Genomic DNA, 21,842 nt, shown 5'->3' with positions numbered 1-21,842 from the left:
ATATGATGAGGGACTTGCAAGACAAGCCATATGAGGAGAGGCTGAGGGACACGGGCCTCTTCAGCCTAAAGAAGACAAGGCTGAGAGGGGACTTGGTAGAGGCTTACCTCTATATCAGGGGAGTACATCAAGAACTTGGTGAACAGCTGCTCACCAGGGCATCCCTGGGAAAGACCAGGAGCAAGGAATACAAACTCCTGGAAGGCCGCTTCAGGCTCAATTCCAGGAAAAACTCCTTCACGTTCAAGGTTTCCAGCCTGTGGAATAAACTCCCTCCAGTGGTGGTGCAGTCACCCACCCTGGAAATCTTCAAAAGGAGACTGGACAGTTACCACTCTGAGGTCACTTGACCCCAGTTGTCTTTTCCTACCTAGTGCAGGGGGGCTGGACCCAATGATGTACAAGGTCCCTTCCAGCCTCTAACAATCTATGAATCTGTATAACGGGGCATTATAGGCAGAGGCTGCTAGGACTGCTTCATATTTCCCAATACAAGTGTGTTCAGTTGTTTATAGCTCTGTCCAACTTTAAGTGTTTGGGCCACAATTTTCCATGTCAGTATCTGCGTCAGGCTTGGTTGTTTTGGAAAATTGTAGTTTAAACAGTACCATTATTTTAAATAATGAGATTATAAGAAAATATATTGTGCTTATACTAAAATTCTTTTAATTGCTTCCCTGAGAAGCTACTGTACCTCTTAGGTTTTTAGCAAGGACTTTACATTCATAAAAGAGGGGAGGCCTGGTGTCGTATAAGTGTCTTGCTGTCCTCATCATAGATCTCAAAATGCAACTTGTGGAAAGCTGTTTGTATGTACTGCAGCCATCAAACTAACATGTGAGGAAAATTGTGAAGGAAGGGAAAAATCCTTATCTCCCTCTCCTCCAGGCATGTCTGTTTTCTTGCTTCCTAAGAAATCCCAATCCCATTTGATTGGGATTTCTACCCATGGTGGTAGGTTTTATATTGCTCCTTCAGTTTAGGGGTTAACTTCCACTCTGTATCGTGAGCACTTGGAATAAAACTTGGCTTCAGTTTTTATTTTTTTTCCTTTTTTTCTTTTAAATTCCTTTCCGGTTCTCATTTCAATCTGTTTCCTTGCTTGTTGCTCCACAGCCTTGCTCGACAGACAGAACAAATTATTGGGCAAGAGTTGTGCAGGATGTGTAGCTGCTTCCCTGTGTTTCAGTGGTCTGCTTAATCTCATAGGTCTAACAGGGTAAAATCCTGTAGCATACTATTAGAAGTACTCCAATATTCACTTCATCTAAGATGACCTTGAAGGTGAGGTAAGGTAGGCCTCTGGAGCTCTCCCTCTTTCGCTCCTCAAAGAGAAAACAGTGAAGCAGCCTTTTGGAGGCACATAGTTTCATGTAGCTGGGATTAATGGGTGTGATCCCTAGGGAGAGAACAGTAAACTCGAGAAAGCTCTTTCAGAGAGGTTGACAAGAGTAGCCACTTTTTTGCTCAGCTTCAGCAAAGCATTCAATTTGGGTAAACATTTTAATGCTTACCTGAATTAGAACCACTTGAATTTTATCTAATGCTAAGTTATTTATAATATTCAGTGGACCTGTTTATTAATAGAAATTTCAAATTCATTAGTCTGTCAGAAAAATGAGAGAGAAGTATTTTCTTCTTCCATTTCACCACTAATTTAATGCTTGATACCTAGTTAATTTTTTTTATTGCTATTAGCAACGGAATATATGCCTAAGAATGATATGGTCCAGTAGAGTGAATTTTATAGTAATCTTTTTCTAAGACAAAGACATATGTTATTCCTTCCATTGCTACTTTTCATTAATCTTTATAAAGACTTAAAATTTTGAAATGGTTGAAAGGAAATCTGAGGACTAATACATTTATGGAAGCAAAAAAAAAGTTACATTAGTAGAGATGAATCATAAAATTAATCTTTAATTGATTTTTTTCTGTACTATGCATGTCTGGCAGTTCAAAGTTAATTGCCTTTTATTACTCAATTTTGATATCAACCATCACTGAAATTATAAGAGAGCTAGTTCAAGGAGCCTTGTATTGAAAACAAAGGAAGACATACAAGCTCACTATAATCCTATGTCCTCATTGGAGTCAAAATAGCTCATGTCTGCCAGTTGTCTGTGATTATGAAATAAACAGCCATCATCACCACTTACACATCATCATTATACTAATGTTACATCATTCTGAACAAGACAATACAATTTTACAAGTTGAGTATTGTAAGACTTATTAGCAAGATCCTACATAGGTTTGACACAAGGAGCAAAATTCCTTTCCCACTGAGTAACATCCACAGGACATTAATATAACATGGCCCATGCCCATGGTGCTGAGTGTTGCCTTGTGTGTACAAAATCTAAATAATCTTTTCCCAGGACTTTAAAATATAGTGTTTGAACTCAACATGTACACAATAGCATCTTTGCTGTCCTAGGATTACAGTATTTGGACAAGGTGCTGTACTAGCATTTTTTATAGTTTAAGATAAAACATTTTCCTCTTCATAAATGGTTTAACAGTATTAGTATAAAAAGACACTTAGGATTGCCTAGAAGAGGTGAATTTTAAATTCAAAAAGAAAGAGATAGGAAAGTATGTGACTAAGATGAGGAAATCCTGTCAGTGTGTGGAGAAAACATGGTTGACTGTTATCATATTCACAAAGTTCCTCCTAATTTCCTAGGCCTGACTCCTTCAGTCACAGAGAAAACCCTATGTCCACCCTCTATGTAACTGCTGTTCATTTATTTAAAGACTCTTAGAAAATTCCCTTTTGTCTTTTCTTCTCCAGACTAAACATTCTAAGTTCTTCCAGCCTTTCTTTAGAAATCTTGACTCCTAATCATTATTGCTGTTCACTTTCCAGTCTCTTCTTATCTTTCTTAAAGTGTGGGTCCAGGCACACTATTCGAGGTTAGTATTGGTGATGTGTAGGGGGTGCACGTGGGTGCACGTGCACCCCCTGAGATCAGCCATGCACCCCCTGGAAGCTCCAGCCATGAAACCAGACGTGCACTTCCAGTTTCAGCCACATGGGGACTTCCCTTGGGTACCTGGCTCTCTCCATGCATTGCAACGGGAGCCTGGACATCAGACTTTGGGATGGGAACACCATTATTTTGGAATCAACTAGTACCGTAGCCCTTAGCAGTTGCAAAGCCCAAGTACTTTTGAGGATCTTTTTTAAACAAATAAACAAAGAGCCCTTGTATGCGAGACAAGCTGTCATCTGATCTAAAATGTCAAAGCTCTGTTACAATGGACCCATGCCAAGTTGCACCAGCTGTATACCCCTTGGGCCTAATTTTAACACTGATTTATGGCAAACTCATATAAATAATGTAAAAATTTGTGTATATTTGAAAGTTTTGAAAACTTTACTGAAAACAGATATGCCAATCTTTCCTTATTATTTGTTCTGCTTTGTGCCACAGGTGGATAGGGTTTTTAAAAACCTATTTGTAATGGATTTCAAGTACAGAATGTTTTTACCCACTCTTAAAAGTAATTCAAGTTGTTCCGTTCTATTTGGGTAAATGACATTTTAAAAATTAAAAACAACCATGGTTAGGTTCTAAGTGATGCAGCTACAAAGATAACAAGTTCCTTTATGTATTGCTTGTAAAAAGCAAGTATTCTTCTTTTTATAATGCCACAAGAGAGCGTGGCACTTTTCAAGCCGTAGTGAAAGCTACCAGAGTGTGATAAGTTTCCAAATGCAAAATAATTAAAAACCTACTTGTTCTACAGGCACATTGTGTCCTGTAGAAGAGAAGCATTGATGGAAAAGAAAGCAAGAAGCCTCTTTTGTTTTGGGTAATTTCGTGGACTTTAGCAAATGTATTACACCATCACTTGTGTGCTAAGCATTTGTTCAGGACTGCTCATTACTATCTCAAGGCTACCATGTGTCAGAGTGTGTAGCATCCATGTGCATCCATGTGCAATTTAGCTTTGTCACATAATCCATTCCTCCTGTGGTGTACTTTCCTATACTTTTGTCTTTATTACCATCCAGAGGGCATGTGGAGAACTCTTATGACATTGCCCAGGAAAACTGGTGCACACCATACTCAAAAAACCTGCGGTTATATATACAGAGAAGTTGCAGAGAAGTCAGTGAGAAGTTTTGCAACAGTGAATTCTTTATCAAATAAATATAACCAAAACTGCTAACTACCATAATGTCTAACTCAGTAAAACTGCTATAGATTGAAATTCATCAGCATTTATATTATTGCTCGATGTCTATTAACAGAAAGTTATCACTAGTGTTCTCAACTTGTTTTTGACACAAACCCTAATCTGTCAAACAGTTAGGTACATATTTAAATTACTCATGTCTTTGGAGCAGAATTGTCATTTACTTTGCAGTGTCTAGCACAGTGGGGGCCAATCTAGTTGAAGCCTTCAGTGACTACCACAATACAAATGTTAAATTATAATAATAATTAGCAGTGCCATTAAAATCAACAGGAACATTCACATATTAAAATGAAAATGTGAATTACCATCACAGACTATTGTCCTTATGCATGAATTCAAATTATTACAACTGCATTTATGCTTCACATTTTGATTACACAGGTGGATGGAAAATCCTGTTCTTGAATAAATAATCTCATTTTGTGTGAAGGAAACTAACTGTAAAGCTTCATTTAACCTCATACAAATTCAAATACAGTGAGATAGTGGAAATATCTAAAATTATAGCCCATATGAACAATGGAGTGCAGAAAGGCTAGGTGCTCTGAAAAGAAATGAAAATGGTATCATAACTTTTTTCTTGTCTTGTTTGGCTTTTTCAAAAAATGACTCAAATCATTGCATACAGCAGAAAGGGTAGTTATCCCCATTATTTTAATTTATATCTTTGAGTCATAAACACAATTTAGATTAGCAGCTCAAAAACTTCTAGATAACAGGTAAGAAAAATATAGTATTCTGGCCAGCAGGTGAGAGGGACTTGTCCTGATGATTTTTTTTCATAGGCAGTTTATATTTCAGATCTGTTTACATGACAAGGGATCATGATTGTTCCTGTTTTCAAGGTCTGATTCTCATTTGATTCTCAAGTAAATCAAACCAAAATGCTGTTGCTCCTGTGATGATCTAAATTAAATAGCATTTCTTTACATTCTTCTTATTCTGTTACTGACTAAGGTGACATTTGTTTATCTCTGACTGATTGTGTGTATTGTACTCTGTCTCTATTTGGTTTGTTTAGTTTTTTCCCTGGCGTAACATAAAAAAATGCCATTACCTCCAATGAGAACTTTGACAGACTGTTCAGGCAAATAATATATTTCATGTTCAAATAAAAATTCTAATAAGCAAAACTGATAGCTTGTCAGTAATAGCTACTGTTCATCCTGTTGGAAATCTGTACTTTATCTCATCATGTAGGCCAGTGGGAAGCCAACCTTTTTGGTAGGCATGTTAGAAGCTAAACCTCCACCTTCCCCAGTTGCCACTCTGATCCCCTTTCCCAGCCGGATCTGCTTCTCTGCCTTTTGTTCCCTGCCTTATCTGCCACTGTTCTCTCTGCTCCCTCCCCAGTCTGCTGCATGCCACACAGAGGCTACCTGTGCCACTTGGCACACATGCTGCAGGTTGGCCACCCCTTTGTAGACTGTTCCAGGAAGGGGCACCATTCACCTCAGCCTCTTGCCCCATTGCCTATAGGATGCAGGGCCACCTGGCTTCTGTGGCTGGGAAGTGTGGGGCTGTGCCTGCCATAGTGAAGGCTCCCAAGGGAGTAGGGAGCATTCTTTTACTACTTGCTGAGCCTCTTCCTTAGCTGCAACAGGCCTACTTCAGCCTCCTCACGCTATGGAGTATAGGGCTGCCCATCTGTCTAAGAGGTAAGACATTTCAGTTCCCATCTCCTTGTTCCCTAGGGGTCTGCAGTCTGTCCAGGGCACTGTGGGAGCTTGCTACGCCTCTGGAAGCAGAGTTTATTTAGCTCTATAGTTCAACAAGCAGAGCAAATTCTGCATCCCTGACATGATATTAACAATTCATGTCTTCAGGCAACTTGTACACAAATCAACAGCCTTTCATCACACTGTAAATAAAAATTGTAATAATCAACTGTAACACGGGCAAATAAAATGCCATACTCCAGCTACAAGTACAGTTCTCATTGCCCTTTCCATAACTCAATGAAACTGATACAAGTTTGTGCATGCCACAGATCCTTCCTATTAAACAAGATGACAGATATTCGGAAACCCTTGCATTGGATGTTCTGAATAGTCTTTTTTCATACATTACATGCAAATAGCAAGCAGCATCTGGGTACAGATTCTTGATGTAAAGTTGCATAACTCCATATACTTCAAAATCAGTTTGTGCTTTCTTATGCTTTGTACAATAAATATTTCTTATAGGCATATACCTAGTTTTCTGTACATGCTAGTATTTATATTTCCAAATTAGTTTCTCATATTTTTTACCTTGCTTTCCAGTGCAGTGAGTTTTATACTTAGCACAGATAGGTTAGTGTTCCATCTTCTGGTATGATTTCCTCTTACTCCAAGGTCTGAAATGCTGAGATAAAATACATTACAGGGAAAATTGGCATCTAATATAGTTGCTGCTTATGAAAGTTTTTACATCTCTGATTTAGTTAGTCTGTAAAGTACAAATAAATCTACCCCACCTTCTGCCTAGAGGTGGAAACAACAATGACTGTTTTTGAGAGGAGCTGGACATAAGCACTTTCTACTGGAAAAAAAACCTGATCCTTTTATTTTGGAAGATAAATATAGGTAAGGCTTTTATAATTTTGACTCTTTTATAATCAGTGATGCACATACAGGATTTTGACTTCTGGATTTTTAAGCTTCCAGCGATTACTATCATTAGAGTTATTTGTGGAAAAATTATTGTATTGTAATTTTTATTGGTTTCTATTCAAGACTCCAGTCTCATAAAAACTAGGACTTATATATTTTGTGTATTAAGAATGTGAGTTTCTTCCATTTGGCATTTGAAAAGGTAAACAAGGAGAAAATCTGATGCCTTCCAAGTGGTTATAATGAACACATCAGACTTGCTTATGTAGCAACAAGTTTTAATCTATAACAAGGGTCAGCCACCTATGGCCCGTAGGCCAGATCTGATCCATAGAGTTTTTTTATCTGGTCCACAGAACCAGAAGGCTTTGGTGGCATTTCTGCAGTGGTTGGGCTTTGCTTCTTTAGAAGCCGGACATTCAGGTGGCAGGGAGAAACAGCATTAGTGGCAGTGCAAGTGGAACAGTGACTGCAGCAGCAGCCGTAGAACTAAGCTGTGTTAAACCAGCTTCTCCACTCCCTACCCACTACAAAACATTGCCAACCCCTTCTGGCAAGAACAAAGATACTGACCTCAAGAAGACCCCTAGCCAGCGGGGTCTGTCCAGGCGGAGCAGTATGACTTCACTCCAGAGAGACATTCCGATCCGCTCAGGCAGAGCCTTATCAGCCCGCCAGGTGAATTGGATTGGACTGAGAAAGCCTCCAGGAGCTATTTCCAGTGGCATATACTGGCATGAGAACATGAGGTAGAGAAGAGGTCGGCAGTGAAGGTAAGCTGCCTGCTTGCTGACTCAAGGACTGAAGTCCCTGGGAACAGGGCAGCAGACCTACTGGTCTATAGAGCTTGGAGGAGTTCAGAGGAAGAGTAGGGGAAAAAGAAAGGAAGAAACTTCTGCCATGTTAATTGAACATGGTGGGTGGTCAGTTGAGTTGGTGGGTTGCCAGTTACTAAAAACCAACTGGGGGAAAAACTGCTCAATCGTGGTTCCGGTGATCGACAGCATGCGAGTTACAAGTGAAAGGGGAAGGAGCAGCCTCCAGGGACCCCAGCCTTTAAAGAAGGATAAAAGAAAATACCGTCAGGACTTTATTTCTTTTTTTCTATTTTCTTTTTTTTGTTGGCCACACCTTACATCTCAGCAAGTGGCAGTCATCTCCGGGTCAGGGAACCATCACCCTCCCTAATTCAATTAAATCATCAAAGTCGTGGCAGGAGAGAGAATAGAGAGGAACATTGGCCTAATTTGACTGAACCATGCCCACCTTGTACAAGCAAGGCAAGTGGATGTCATCGGGACGCAGAGGCCCACGGTCATACCCCATGATATCCCGACACCCCTGATCTGTACAATGAAATCAAACAATTTATGGCCACCAGGTGCTGTTTTCTTTTTTGTAAAAGGTACAGGTTTCATTTGGTTTAGTGTATTTCGCTTTTAGACTCAGTGGCATGTGTCCCAGGACTTGAAGAAGCCGGAAAGACTTACCGGAAAGGCGGGAAGAGAGGAACGCTGCGGCAGAGGGAGAACCCGCACGGCTCGTTAGCCGCGTCTATGTACAGCTGCAGCTGGCAGCTGACGATGACATTAGACGCCGGCCAGGAGATTTAAAAATGGCGGCCACTGCTTCAGAGGCGGCGGATGGCCCAGAGAGCAGGCGGCAGGCTGGGAAAGTGTCGGCGAAGGATCCCAGGGACAGGACACACGGAGCTGGAGCGCAGGAGGGAGGAGCAACCCTGAAAGGAAGCCTGATGACGGGGACAACGGCAGATCATGCCAGAAGCGACGGATCGGGTGAGCGACAGAGGATTGGGACTATCCAGGAGGAGTTCAGAGACCCAGAAGTAAGTTCCGAGACGGTGGGTGCGGGACACGCCGAAGAGGGGCAAAGGACCGAGAATCACCGGGCTGAAGGGAGATCGGGGCGGGATCGCCGCCGAGACCTGTGGACGTCGGGTAAAGGAACAGGAGTGGGGCCGCCAGAGGGCCACTAAGGGGAGAATCCCTTCCCCTCCTGGTTCAGGCTAATAAGGAAGTGGTGGAGGGATAGCAATATAGTTAGTAACTACACATGGGGAGAGTAGCACCGGGTGAAGGGCTTGTGGCATGGGGTCTGTAGAGGGTGCAGATGAGGCTTTGGTGCAGGCTACTGTGAGGAGGTCGACCTTAAGGTAGCGGTATAGTGGCATCCCCATGGATGGTGGGATCAAGTAAGAAAGCTGTGGTAGAAGCCAGCGGAAGCAGCAGAACAGGCTTGGGGAAGTGGAGCCCAGAGGTGGTGTGAGGCCAGGATGTAGGGGTGGCGGAGCCCCGTGTGCAACCGGCGGGCCAAGCCCAGGCCACCGAGGGACCCGTGAACTAGCCCCGCACCACTAAGGAAACACCAAATTGTGGCAGGCGAGGGCGGGGCTTCGTGACGCAGAGAAGAACACCCACGGAGACAAACCGGTCTGGAAGGGGAATAGTCACCAACCAGGAAAGCAGGGCTCCCAGGAGGGGTACAAGAAGGCCCGTCGGGGACAGCATGTTTTTGTCCTTATCAGAAATCTTAGTCTTATTAAGGTTCCAAACCTCAAAGCACTCATGTGCTGAACTTATAAGCAAGTCAGTAAAGTTAAATATATGTATAAGAGATTACAGGATATAGGGGTAACATGAGGTTCTGTCATCAGTCATGTCATATAAAGCAGTTGCAGAAGAAGGAGAAGATTAGTATGTATTACATCAGCCCTCTATGTGAGGAGAGAGCCTAAGGCTTCTAGCCTAATAAATTATGTGGTATTAAATAGATTGTGGTTCATACGTCTGAAGGTTGTATTATTAATTCTTAAAGCCACAAGTCATCTTCAAAGACACTTAGTAATCATTTGGATTGTAAATGTATTTATGGGCACCGAAAAACAAGCAAAGTCTCCTGGTGCATTCTCTGAGAGAGACCCTGTACTGCTTTTGAAGAATAAAAAGTCCTTTTACTCAACAAACCTCCTGCTAAAAGAAACACTTTGAAAATTCTCAATGATACAATGTTTTTCTTGCTTGGCAAGAAAAGTTTGCGCCATTTGGCAACATAGTAGTACATTAAGTACTTTTAATAATCAGTATTGACACACAAAGCATATGGTCTTGCATTACACAGTGGGTCAAGTGATAATCATCTTTCTCTGTTTATAAATTTAGCCTGCAAAAGAGAAAATAATCCTAATTTGTACATTAAATTAGGATTTAGTCTGAAATACAGTTTGTTATATATTCCTAAGGATTCTGTATATCTTGAGACAGGATCACACGTTAAAGAATATACAGAGGTGTAAGCACATAGCACTAAACAGGGAAAAGCTATGTTCTCTGTGGAAATTTTCTAACCTTTTACTCAGTTGGAAAGTATTTTTTTAATATATTGGAGACATCATGTAAATCCAAATCCACTCCATTATATAAAGCCTTTGTGCAGACTTATGCTTCTGAAATGTAATAGTTATGCATGCTGTCAGTAGGACTTCTTTCTGTAGCCTGTCCTTTGTCTGACAGAGTGTTAGGAGCCCCACAGCGGAATATGTTTTGCTTACTTGGAATTCAGTATTCGAGGTCATGCAAGGCAAGTTGTTTTGGATTTTTTCCTCACAAAAATAATGCAGAGAGGCAATGCCACAGCATATGGAGTAGGGATCAGATACTAGTCTCCTTTTTAATGGCTAATTATTACTTAACCTAGAGCACTGCATGCAGATCATTGACTCTAAAACATGCACATCTAAACAGTTTGGATCCTGTGACTCTTAGCTGTGTCAAGATTTTGGTTCGTACCTAAAACAGTTAAGGCCCCTTGATTTTATAGGTATTACACAATGAACTGGTAATTGTACAGTTACCTTGACACCAGCTGCACGTGCAAAGTATCTACTATGCCATAAAAGCTAGGGAGAGACATTACACATAAACCAGTTTAAGTGATCAGAAACTGGTTTAAGCATGTAACAGAACAGACGTTCAGCGCACATGAACCAGTTTGAAAATGGCTGAAACCAGTTTGAGATAAACCTGGTTTAATATAGTATCAGACTTAACTGATCTGGCTCAAACTCGTTTATGTAATGTCTGTCCCAGACTCCTTGCTGGTTTAAATTAAATCAGACTCCCCCAGCATCCTGGCATGCTCTCTGGACTGGGTGCAGCTCTCTGATCCACAGCAGACTGGCCCCTCCCCTCTGGTTCCTGGCTGCAGCTCTAGCAGAGACTTGCAGGCTGTTCCCTCTCGCAGTCACCACCCCTCCGCTAAGCAGGAATTCCCCCCTTCCTTCTGCCTTGCTGAGAGGTATCTGTGTATTAGCTAGCAGACCACATGCTGGCTCTGGTCCCTGCTGTGACAAAGGCAGAATCAGCAGCTAGCTGGTAATGTCCCTCTATTGTTTTCAAAACAGTGATAAACACTAGGTTAGGGGTGATAAACACTGTTATCAATTCCCTGCTGGGCTAATCGGAGCATCCTGCTGGGGTCTGGCCACACCTCCCCCCTCCCCCCCCAGCTCAGTTCTGTAGAAGGGAAGGGAGGGCTGCTCTAGTACCCCCTGGCTTATAGCCTGAGCCACTGCAGGCATGTGCCTGCATTTCTGGAATGAAAAAGGAATGTCTATCCACCTTCAAATTGGTTTAAGCTTTGCAGGTTAGGCTAGGCTCAAGCTTTTTGAATATCTGTACCTAGCCAAAGAACACTATCCAGCTATAAAGTTAGACCTCAAAAATGTATACTAACTTTATAGCTGGTCACTATCAAGCTTTAATTTGCACATGTAGTAGGGTCTTCTCTGCTGCTCAGAGACCCATCAGCTGAGAGGGCTCCCAGCTCCAGGGATGTACCAGGCCACCTGGGGCTGGGAGTCCCTCAACTGAGGGGACCCTCAGCCCCAGCAGCTACTGACTGTGGGTCTCAGCAGCACCCTGCAGCTGCTGGGACCCAGAATCCCATAGCTGCATATGCTGGGTAGGGGCAATGTGCCTTCCCCAACTGGGTCCCAGGCAGCTGCATAGTGCAGCTGTGATCTCCTAGCATCAGGGATATGTGAAACCCCCAGGGCTGGGAGACAGCAGCAGCTGTGGTCTCCCAGCCTCAGAGTTGCATGAAACCTGCTGCTGCAATTTCCCCGTACTGCAGGTTTCATGCATCCCTGACGCTGGGAGACTGCAACTACTGTGGTTTTGCAGTTCTGGGGGATTCACTTACTCCCAGAGCTGGGATATTGCAGCAGCTCTGTCTTTCTGCTGCAGGGATGCATGGGGCACCCCTGCAGCTAGGATCCCCTCAGCTGAGGGGCCTTCCAGCTGGGGGAGCTTGCTTCTTGCATTAGCAGTAAGGTGCAATGGGATCTAACGCACGATCCCACAGTTGTCTCCTGCCATGAACATGCGGCATGGTAGGAGGCACAATTGTGTGGATCACAGTAGATCCCATGGTATCTTTACCTGCACATGCAGAGGGGCCCTTAGGTAGTTAGGGTACCCATGGCCATTGATATGGTAACAAGAGCACTCTCCTGGGAGAGAGAAATCTAGTTGAATCTTATTAGAGGCTAGGGACAGAAGTTACACGCAAACCAGTATAAGTGTTCCAAAACTGGTTCAAATCTGTTTAAGATAAACCTGGATGGATGTAGTATCAAATTGAACTGATTTAGTTTAAAACAGTTTATTGAACTTCTGTCCCAAATCCCCTCTGGCCTCAAGTTAACTCAGTCCCCCAGCATCCCAGAATGCTTTGCACCTCCTCCGCAAGCCTCCCTCCCACCCCTTGCAGGGTGGGTGAGATAGCTTTGGCCCCAAGCTGTCTGCTCTAGCCAAAGCAGGGAGGCATGCTATAGCACCCCCTGGCTTCTGGCTTGAGCCACTGCAGGCATGTAGCTGCATTTCTAGAACTGAAAGATGTCTTTTCACTTGCTTATTGGTTCCATTGACACAGATTACACTAACCTGGGAAAATTGAATCAGTTCAGCCTTGGGCTTTTTGACTGTCTGTACTTATGCAGACTGAGCATAGAATTAAACCCTGACCGTTCACTTCCTGTACTTTACCATAACAAAGTTACATAAATGGGAAGACGAGCGCCTGTAGTAGCAGCAGCGGTTTCGTAATGTAAAAGAGTACGCCCTGCTCAGTTTTTGACAGAACAATAGTGGGCATCTGCCTTCAGCAGCAATTCCAGGATGTGCATCCCAAGTGGATGGAGGTCCTCCATGCAGCTTTTTAGGGAGCCTCTGAAGCCAAGAGAGGAGGAGGATTTCAGGCATATCCTTTTCTTTGGAATCTCCTGTTGGCTAGAGCTTGGTTGGGCTGGCCTCCTATTCAGCATGTTAGCTGTCACTGTTCCTGTTTAAAAGTGCTTAGCTCTTGTCACGCATTATAACAAAGTCCTAGATTTCATTTTAGGCCTGCTGCTTAAAAGTGTTTTGGAACTATAGCTCTAAGTCAGGGGCATAAAACTCAGCCAGTATGCAGGCTAGGTTGGGCTCACGGACTGGCCCCATGCACCAGATCCAGCATACAAGGCCAGCCTGATGCTGGTGTAGTTGCAGCTCATGCCCTTGACAAGGCTTGCTTGTGGCATCACGTTTTTGACTCCAGCCCTGCATAATGCATACGGCCTGCAGTGGCTCCAGCCTTAAAGGCTGGACCCAGCACATAGACCTGAACTGAATCACCTCTGGACCTTGTCCTCAAGACTGGTCTAGCGTGGTTGTTGTATGTACCACACGCCCCAGACCAGTCCAGTATGCTGTATGTAGCAGATACTAGCTCCAGCCATGCATGGTACGTGGTGCATGGAGCCATTCTGGAGTGCACACTGCATTTGGCACCCACACCAGACTGGCCTTGCCCACTTGCTCCAATACATTGAGTCTCTCTAGGAGCACAATCCAGACCAGCCCCAGATCCAGCATGCAGGGCCAGTCCAGTGCAGGCACTGAATGTAACACACGCATTGGCTGCAGACCTGGCTCCATGTACAGCCCGTACCAGGCAGGCTGTGCACCCCTCTTGCAGCATGCAGAGCCAAGGTCAGCATATTCTATATGCAGCACACTGGTTTGTGATCTATGGGCAGCATGGAGGACCAGAAGATATAGCTCTAGTGGCTGAATTTAACCCATAGGCCATATCTTTGACACCTCTGCTGTAAGTGATTGTGTATGTATACATTTGAGTAAAATCTCTGTACTTACTGTTGAGTTATTTGTTTTGCAGTTAAGTTGCTTGCTTTCATTTTTGCACACAAGCCTCTATGGCTGAAACACAAAAAATGACATTTCCAGGTAAACTCTCTTCTCTGCAATGAGTCTCCAAGCCATTTGGTAAATAAAACACAAAATGAAAGTTCATCCTTTATTATAAAATCTGTATGAAAAATCTAAAATTGGCATTCCAATACTATTTATTATCATATGGGATGATTAAATATATTATTAAGACCTATAATGTTTAGGGTGTGTTTTCCACTCGAATATTTTTATTAAGTACATTTATTTATGTGTAGCTGTAGCAGTTTACAGGGAAACCAGCAGAGAGATTAATGAGTTTCATCTTTTGCTATCCCCTTGTTGGGAACTAAAAGAATTGCATACAAATGTTTCCATTAAGGTAATATTAAGGTAGTCTGAAACTTGTTATGAAAATGAAACACCTTTGGCACACAATGTTATCCTTTAATAATAAAAAAATGATGTTTGTTAATTGACAAACTAGTATCCTAAATATGGATGAGGATAGGTTAATATGAGCAGAAAACAGTTTAGGAAAAGCTGCTTGCCTATATAGCCAGGATAAGAGGTCTGTGTTATTGTTTTTATTGAAGTCTAATATGTAGATGGTTTCTTTACAAAGGAAAACATGAATAAGTGAATGTTTTATAATAGTACTAATCTGTAAAATAGCATGCTGTATACCACTAGATCATGAGGATGAGGTGGAGAGGCTTTCTTTAAACATGTTTTCAGATCATGGGCTCTGGCTTTCATGGGGAACTTCACTCACCCTCACATCTGCTGTATTGCCTTCCCAGCAGTGCACAGGCAATCCAGGGAGCTTTTGGAGAGTGTTGGGGACAACTTCCTGATACAAATGTTGGAGAGGCTAACTAGGGGCTGTGTTCTTCTTGATCTGCTGCTAACAAACAAGGAAGAATTGGTGGGGAATGTAGAAGTGGATGGTAACTTGGACAGCAGTTACCAAGAAATGATTGAATTTAGGATCCTGAGGAAAGGAAGGAAGGAGAGCAGCAGAGTAAAAACCCTGTTTCCAAAAAGTAGACTTTGACTCACCCAGGGAACTCATGTGCAGGATCCCCTGGGAGGACAGTCTAAGGGGGAGAAAGCAGTACAGGAGAGCTGGTTGTACTTTAAAGAAACCTTACAGCGGGGCAGAAATGAACCATCCTGATGTGCAGGAAAACTAGCAAATATGGCAGAAGACCAACTTGGCTTAGTAGGGAGCTTTTCAAAACACAAATAGGAAGCTTACAGGAGGTGGAAACTTAGACAAACTACTAGGGAGGAGTATAATAGTATTGCTCAGGTATGCAGGGATAAAATCAGGAAGGCCAAAGTACAACTGGAGTTGAGCTATCAAGGGGTGTGAAGTATAACAACAAAAGTTTCTTGTTGCAAGTATGTCAGCAACAAGAGGAAAATCAGGGAAAGTGTTAGGTCCCTTACTAAATAGGGGAGGCAGCCTATTGAGAGGTGATGCTGAAAAGGCTAAAGTATTCAATGCCTTTTTCACCTCTGTTGTCACAGGCCAGGTCAGCTCCCACACTACTGCACCTGGTAGCATAGTCTGGAGAGGAGGTGAGCAGTCAACAGTCATGAAAGAACAGGTTAGAGACTATTTAGAAAAGCTGGATGTGTACAAGTCCATGGGGCCAGATATGATGCACCCGAAAGTGCTGAGGGAGCTGGCTGATGTGATAGCAGAGCCTCTGGCCATTATCTCTGAAAACTTGTGGTGATTGGGAGAGGCTCTGGATGATTGGGAAAAGAGCAAGTAATAGTACCCGTCTTTAAGAAAGGGAAGAAGGGAGATCCAGGAAACCACAGACCAGTCAGCTTCACCTCAGTCCCTGGAAAGATCATGAAGCAGGTCCTCAAGGAATCCATTTCTAAGCACTTAGAGGGGAAGAAGGAGATTAGGAACAGTCAGCATGGATTCATCAGGAACAAGTCATGTCTGGCCAACCTGATTGCCTTCTATGATGAGATGACTGGCTCTGTGGATGCATGGAGACCAGTGGATGTGGTATACCTTGATTTTGATTTGGTCTCCTACAACATTCTCACAGGCAAGCTAAGGAAATACAGGTTGGATAAGGCGGGTAAAAAACTGGCTGGATCTTTGGGTTCAAAGGGTAGTAGTCAATGGCTTGATGTCTAGTTGGCAGCCAGTATCAAGTGGAGTGCCCCAGGGGTTGGTCTTGGGGCCGGTTTCGTTCAGTATCTTCACCAGTGATCTAGAAGATGAGGTGAAGTACACCCTCAGCAAATCTGCAGGTGACACTAAGCTGGGTGGAATAGTACATACACTGGAGGATAGGGCTAGGATTCAGAGAGACCTCAACAAATTGGAGGATTGGACCAAAAGAAATCTCAAGAAGTTCAGTAAGGGCAAGTGCAAAGTCCTGCACTTAGGACAGAACATTCCCATGCACCAATACAGACAGGTAACTGTCTGGCTAAATAGCAGCTCTGCAGAAAAGGACCTGGGGATTACAGTGGGCAGTAAGCTCAATATGAGTTTACAGGGCATTCTTCTTGCGAAGAAGGCTAACAACATGCTGGGCTGCTTTAGTAGGGGTGTTGCTAGCAGATTGAGGGAAGTGATTCTTCCCCTCCTATTTGGCACTGGTGAAGCCACATCTGGAGTACTGTGTCTGGTTTGCCCCTCCTCCCCTTACAGAAAGCATATGAATAAATTGGAGAAAATCCAGCAGAGGGCAACAAAAATTGTTAGAGGGCTGGGGAACATGACTTATGAGAAGCTGAGAGAAGCTTATTTAGTCTTGAAAAGAGACAAGAGTGAGGATTTAATAGCAGTGTTCAGTTACCTGAAGTATGGTTACAAAGAGGATGGAGCTAGGCTTTTTTCAGTGGTGGCAGATGTCAGAACAAGAAGCAATGGTGTCAAGCTGCAGCAGGGGAAGTTTAGCTTAGATACTAGGAAAAACTTCCTTACCAGGAGGGTAGTAAAGCATTGGAACAGGCTACACAAAGAGGTTGTAGAATCTCCATCCTTGGATGTTTTTAGGACCTGGGTGGACAAAGCTTTAGCTGGGATGCTGTAGCTGGTGTTGGTCCTGCTTTGAGCAGGGGGTTGGACTAGATGATCTCCTGAGGTCCCTTCCAACTCTAGTTTTCTATAATTCTATGATTCTTTGTTGTTACAGAACAACACCATGTAGTTGCTGAGAGCTCTTTTGATACATTTCCACTGGTATTCCATTGGGCCTGTATACCTTATTGTTCTTCATCTGTTTAACAGCTTTCAAGACTTCTTGTTAAGTTGGTAGATCCACAAGGTAGCCCTAAATGGGGTGTTGTGGAATGGCCTCAGAGGTATTGTCTTCAACATTAGAATCTCAGTTCAGGAGCTCTTGAAAGTGCTCCTTCCATCATACATTGATGGTGGAACTCTTTAAAGAGTGTTGTTCCATCTTTGGATCATAGAAGCATGGTTCCTTGAGTACGTGTCATTGCCTGTGACATGTCCTTAAGGAGCATCTTGTATTGCCTTCTCACCACTTGTTCAAGTGATGAGCACCAATAGCCAAATATTTAACAGTTTTATTCATAGATATAACAGCAGATAATTATTTTTATTTTAATTAGACATTAATTATAGTTTCGTATTAGTAGATCATCAGTCAGGATTTTGTTTTTTCTAACTTGGTACAAAATTGAACAAATAATAACAAATATTTAAGGTTACAATGGACCATAAGCTGAATATGAGCAAACAGTGTGCTCTTGGTGTAAAAATAAGCCAACAGCCTACTGGACTATCTCTTGCAAATCAAGGGAAGTGATTCTTCCTTTCTGTTCAGCACTGATGAGGCCCCATGTGGAGTACTGCATTCAGTTTTGGGTTCCATACTTCACGAAAGATGTGGATAGATTGGAAAGAGTCCAGCAGAAATTGACAAAAATGATTACAGGTCTGGGAAGTATGACTTATGGGGAAAGGCTTGAAAGAACTAGGACTGTTTAGTCTAGGGAAAAGAAGGCTGAGGGATGATTTGATAAAAAAAAAAATAGTTTTCTCTGTGGCTGTAGGAGTAAATTTATGTTTGAGATAAGGAAGACGTTTCTCATTACAGGAGTTGTTGAACATTGACATCTACCTGGAGAAACTGAAATCTCTATTCCTAGAAGTTTTCAAGACCAGGTTAGACAGAAACTTGGCTGGGATGTTTTTAGCCAAGACTTTGGGCAGAGGGCTGGATTAGATGACCTAATGAGATCCCTCCAACCTTAATGTCCTGTGATCCTATATTATATTCATGTTATGAGTGTAGCAATTGTTTCTTCAATTATTATAGTGACCTTTCATAAATAAAAAGGACAAGGAGAAAATATGAAGAGCTATATTCTGTCATGGATCAGTTGACCAAATTTTCATTTCACTTGAAACATGGCATAAATGAACCTCTATAGGTTTTTAATGAGCTAGAGCTACGTTAAACTGACCTAATTTTCTCAAAAGATGCATTAATTAAATTGTTTTTTAGTGACTTTTATCAGGTACTGCTGGGCTGGAAAGATGAAAGGCAGAGAATTTTAAATTATTAATGACAAACTGCTCACATCTTCCTTTCCTTGTCATGCTTTTGATAAATGAATGTCCTTTGTATTTGAAGGTGCAAGCACAAGTACGCCACACAAAACTGAACTTTGACAAACTGAAGACTGACGTCTGTCAGAAAGTAGATCTTCTTGGAGCTAGCAGATGCAACCTCCTGTCTCATGTATTAACAACATATCAGGTATCCAAAAATATTTTGATCGCAAAAGATTAGTTTCCTGTTAGCAGAGCCCATATTTTTCAACATAGTTCAGTATAACAGTCTGCTGTTGACTTTAAGAATGTTTCAATATCTGGGGAGAATGAAAGGTTGTATTGCATGCTTTGTACTGAAATATTACTTTCCGTGACAGACAACCCTTCTTCATTTCTGGGAAAAAACCTCACACACCATGGCAGCTATCCACGAAAGTTTCAAAGGTTATCAGCCATATGAATTCACTATGTTAAAGGTAAGAAATCTACAGATGTATTTTGTTGTCCATTTGTCAAACTGTAGAATAATTTAATAGAAACTGAGGGAAAAAGCCATAAACAAATTATGTTTAGATCTTAGGAGTTTACCGCAAATTGTTCAGCAGCAGTTGCTGTGAATGTGCCTTACCCAATGCATTGGCATGTCTTTTTGTTAAATGCACTTTGGTCAGCCTTTTGCAATTTAGAGGAGCTAAAGATACCTTTGTTGTGTATAGTGCTATTACTTAATGTATTAATGTATAATAGTACATGGTAAAGAAAGTAAAGGAGGGCCAAAAAGAGTAGTGGGCAACTGGAATAAAACTCAGAGTTTGACATTGTTCTCCAGAATACCACAGATTGGCCACCAGATTGCTTTAGCATCTGCTTTTAAAGATCTGAATTAAAAAAAATCTTCTCACATTAAAAAGTCTTTCTAGACTTCCAAGTACCTGGGGGGGTGTTGATATGTGCCCTGTCCCCGCCCCCCACCCCCGCTAGCCCAAGAGCTGGCAGGGAGTACCAGGCCAGGAGATAGCTGTTTCCCATATGGGGTTGGGACATTGCTTCCTGCCCCCAGGGGGCTACCTGCTACTAGGGCAGGAACTGTCCCCCTCTGCCCTGGTAGCAGGGACCTACCTCACCCCTGAAGCTCTTCCCAAGCCTCATGCCTCAATCACCCGATTGTGACACAGGGTTGGGACCTGCCCCTGACTGGGACAGGTCCCAGCCCCTGCTCCACGATTGCAGGGTGGAGGCTGGGGAGCCTGTTTCCCCATTGAGCTCCATAATCATGGAGCTGTGTGGGAAACAGACTGGGGAGTCTGTTCTCTATTCAGTTCCACGATCTTAAGGATTTCCCAGCCTGAGCCCCACAACCATGGAGCTTGGGCTGGAAGATGAGGACTTCCCTGTCCCTGCCAATAGTGATGGTGAAGCTGGGGCTGGGAGATGAAGATCTCTCAGCCCTTGCTCCCCAATCACAGTCTTGAAGTTAGGGGTTTGGAGCTCCCTGCTGCTGGGGCAGAGAGACAGTTCCTGCCCAAGCTCTGGTGGCAGAGCTCACCCCAGCAGCAGGCAGTTCCTGGGGATGGGGAACAGTCTCCCACTCCCTGGTGTATGGCTAAGTGGGAACAGATTTGTTCCTGGTCAGACGTCTACATGAGCGCTACTGCGCAGTTAGTAATTGAACTTATTTTTGTTACTTGCATTTGCAGGTAGCAAATTTACTCGCTGTTAGCAAGGTTTACTGTGCAGTAAGCATGTGCACATTAGATGCACGTGTTTATTGCACAGTAAACTATGCTACTGTGCAGTAAAGTGTCTCATGTAGACGCACCCAGGGTTGACTTTCAATGCTTGGGTGTCCCACCAACTCTTTCAAATGCTCGTTTTTACTGTTCTTGATTCTTGCAGTACAATTTGGGGATTCGTATGGAACTGCTGCTCTTAGAATATCAGACTGATCTCTGCTCTCATTGCTTATTTTCATAGTCTCTTCTTCCACAATGTAAAAATCACTATCAGCATTGCAAGTGGAGATTTACTAAAGAAACAAAAAGCTGGGCATCTTTTTTCAATTATCATAGCATAGCCCCTTGCCCAGAAGTTATAGTGCAGCATAGTAGCCATACAATTGGCTAATTTCATTTGGTCTGTGAACTCATAAGGATGGGGAGGAAATAAATGTTTCAGTCTAGTGATGATTTGGAGAAATAGTAGGAGAGTTGCCAAAGGAGTCAAGAATGAGTTGCTTCTGCCATAAGTGGTATCTGATGAGAGAGACAACCAAACCTGAAAACAGTTTCCGGTTAAACCTTCAGTCTATAAATCTGTGAATATCATGTGTAGAATAAGAAGTTCAGCTACATTGTGCTATATGCTATAAAAAGTAGAAATCACTCTGCAGTTCCTGAGACAGAGAGAGTGTCTTAATGTTACCTGATCTCTTCAGAGTATGTAAGGCCTTCTATTACTACAGCTAAAACTAAATATATAAAAAATCTGATGTTCTACTACCTTTCCAAAGAAACAAAGATAAATTAACAGCCCATTCCTGAACACTATTAAAGCATAATAAAGTAACTATAACACTAGCTTAACTAACAAGTGGAACATGGAACATTCCACATGGTGCATAAAGATCTCTGCTGCTGGGGATGGGAGACGCTTCTGAATTTTTCTCCTTGTATGATACGCTTCAATATAAGCTACATATAGGAATCAGTGACTCAGAAAGCTGTGATCTAGTTTGTGTGTGTCTGTCTGTATGTATGTATGTATGACAAAACAAATCACTATTGCAAAAATGAATGCAAATATTCCACAGTGCAGCTCTTATTTTATAATAAGAAGCCTCACTATTTGTAAGGCTTCAAGGTTTGGAAAAAAAAAAGGGGGCCTTATTTTTGCCATGATGCTTTAACCATGCTGATCGCTACAAGGGTTTACAACAGTACTTTGATAAAGTTCCATGGAAATGTTTTATAAAATAACTAATATTTAGAATGGAAGAGTGTGCTAGTTAACCTGTTTTTGAAAAGGTTAACTAGCATAATCTTTTATTTCAAATATTAATTTCTTCCTTTTAGCTGTTGTCACAATATTCACCTTCCCAAATGTGATATTTTTCCAATTAGTGTTTTATGCTCAAGTACTTTGAACAGTTTATATTGCTGGACTTATTTTACAATTTTGGATCATGAATAGATTAAATTAAAAAGTGAAGTGAAAATAACT

The 21,842-nt window shown here is 42.3% G+C and overlaps 1 protein-coding gene across 5 annotated transcripts in view; it reads left to right on the top strand.

The window, feature by feature from the left end:
- ICA1 (islet cell autoantigen 1) overlaps positions 1–21,842 on the top strand; it is a 122,545-nt gene that overhangs the window by 63,644 nt on the left and 37,059 nt on the right. For all 5 annotated transcript variants that reach the window (XM_019533823.1, XM_019533831.1, XM_019533850.1 and 2 more), the window contains 2 exons: positions 18,703–18,828; positions 19,001–19,099. In XM_019533823.1, the coding sequence (XP_019389368.1) occupies positions 18,703–18,828; positions 19,001–19,099 (225 nt within the window). The remainder of the gene's footprint in view (positions 1–18,702; positions 18,829–19,000; positions 19,100–21,842) is intronic.

Source organism: Crocodylus porosus, unplaced genomic scaffold, assembly GCF_001723895.1.
Source record: "Crocodylus porosus isolate Cpor-Errol unplaced genomic scaffold, CroPor_comp1, whole genome shotgun sequence".
Lineage (NCBI taxonomy): Eukaryota > Metazoa > Chordata > Crocodylia > Crocodylidae > Crocodylus > Crocodylus porosus.
The sequence above is the reverse complement of the archived record's forward strand: the minus strand, read 5'-3'. Positions and strand labels throughout refer to the sequence as shown.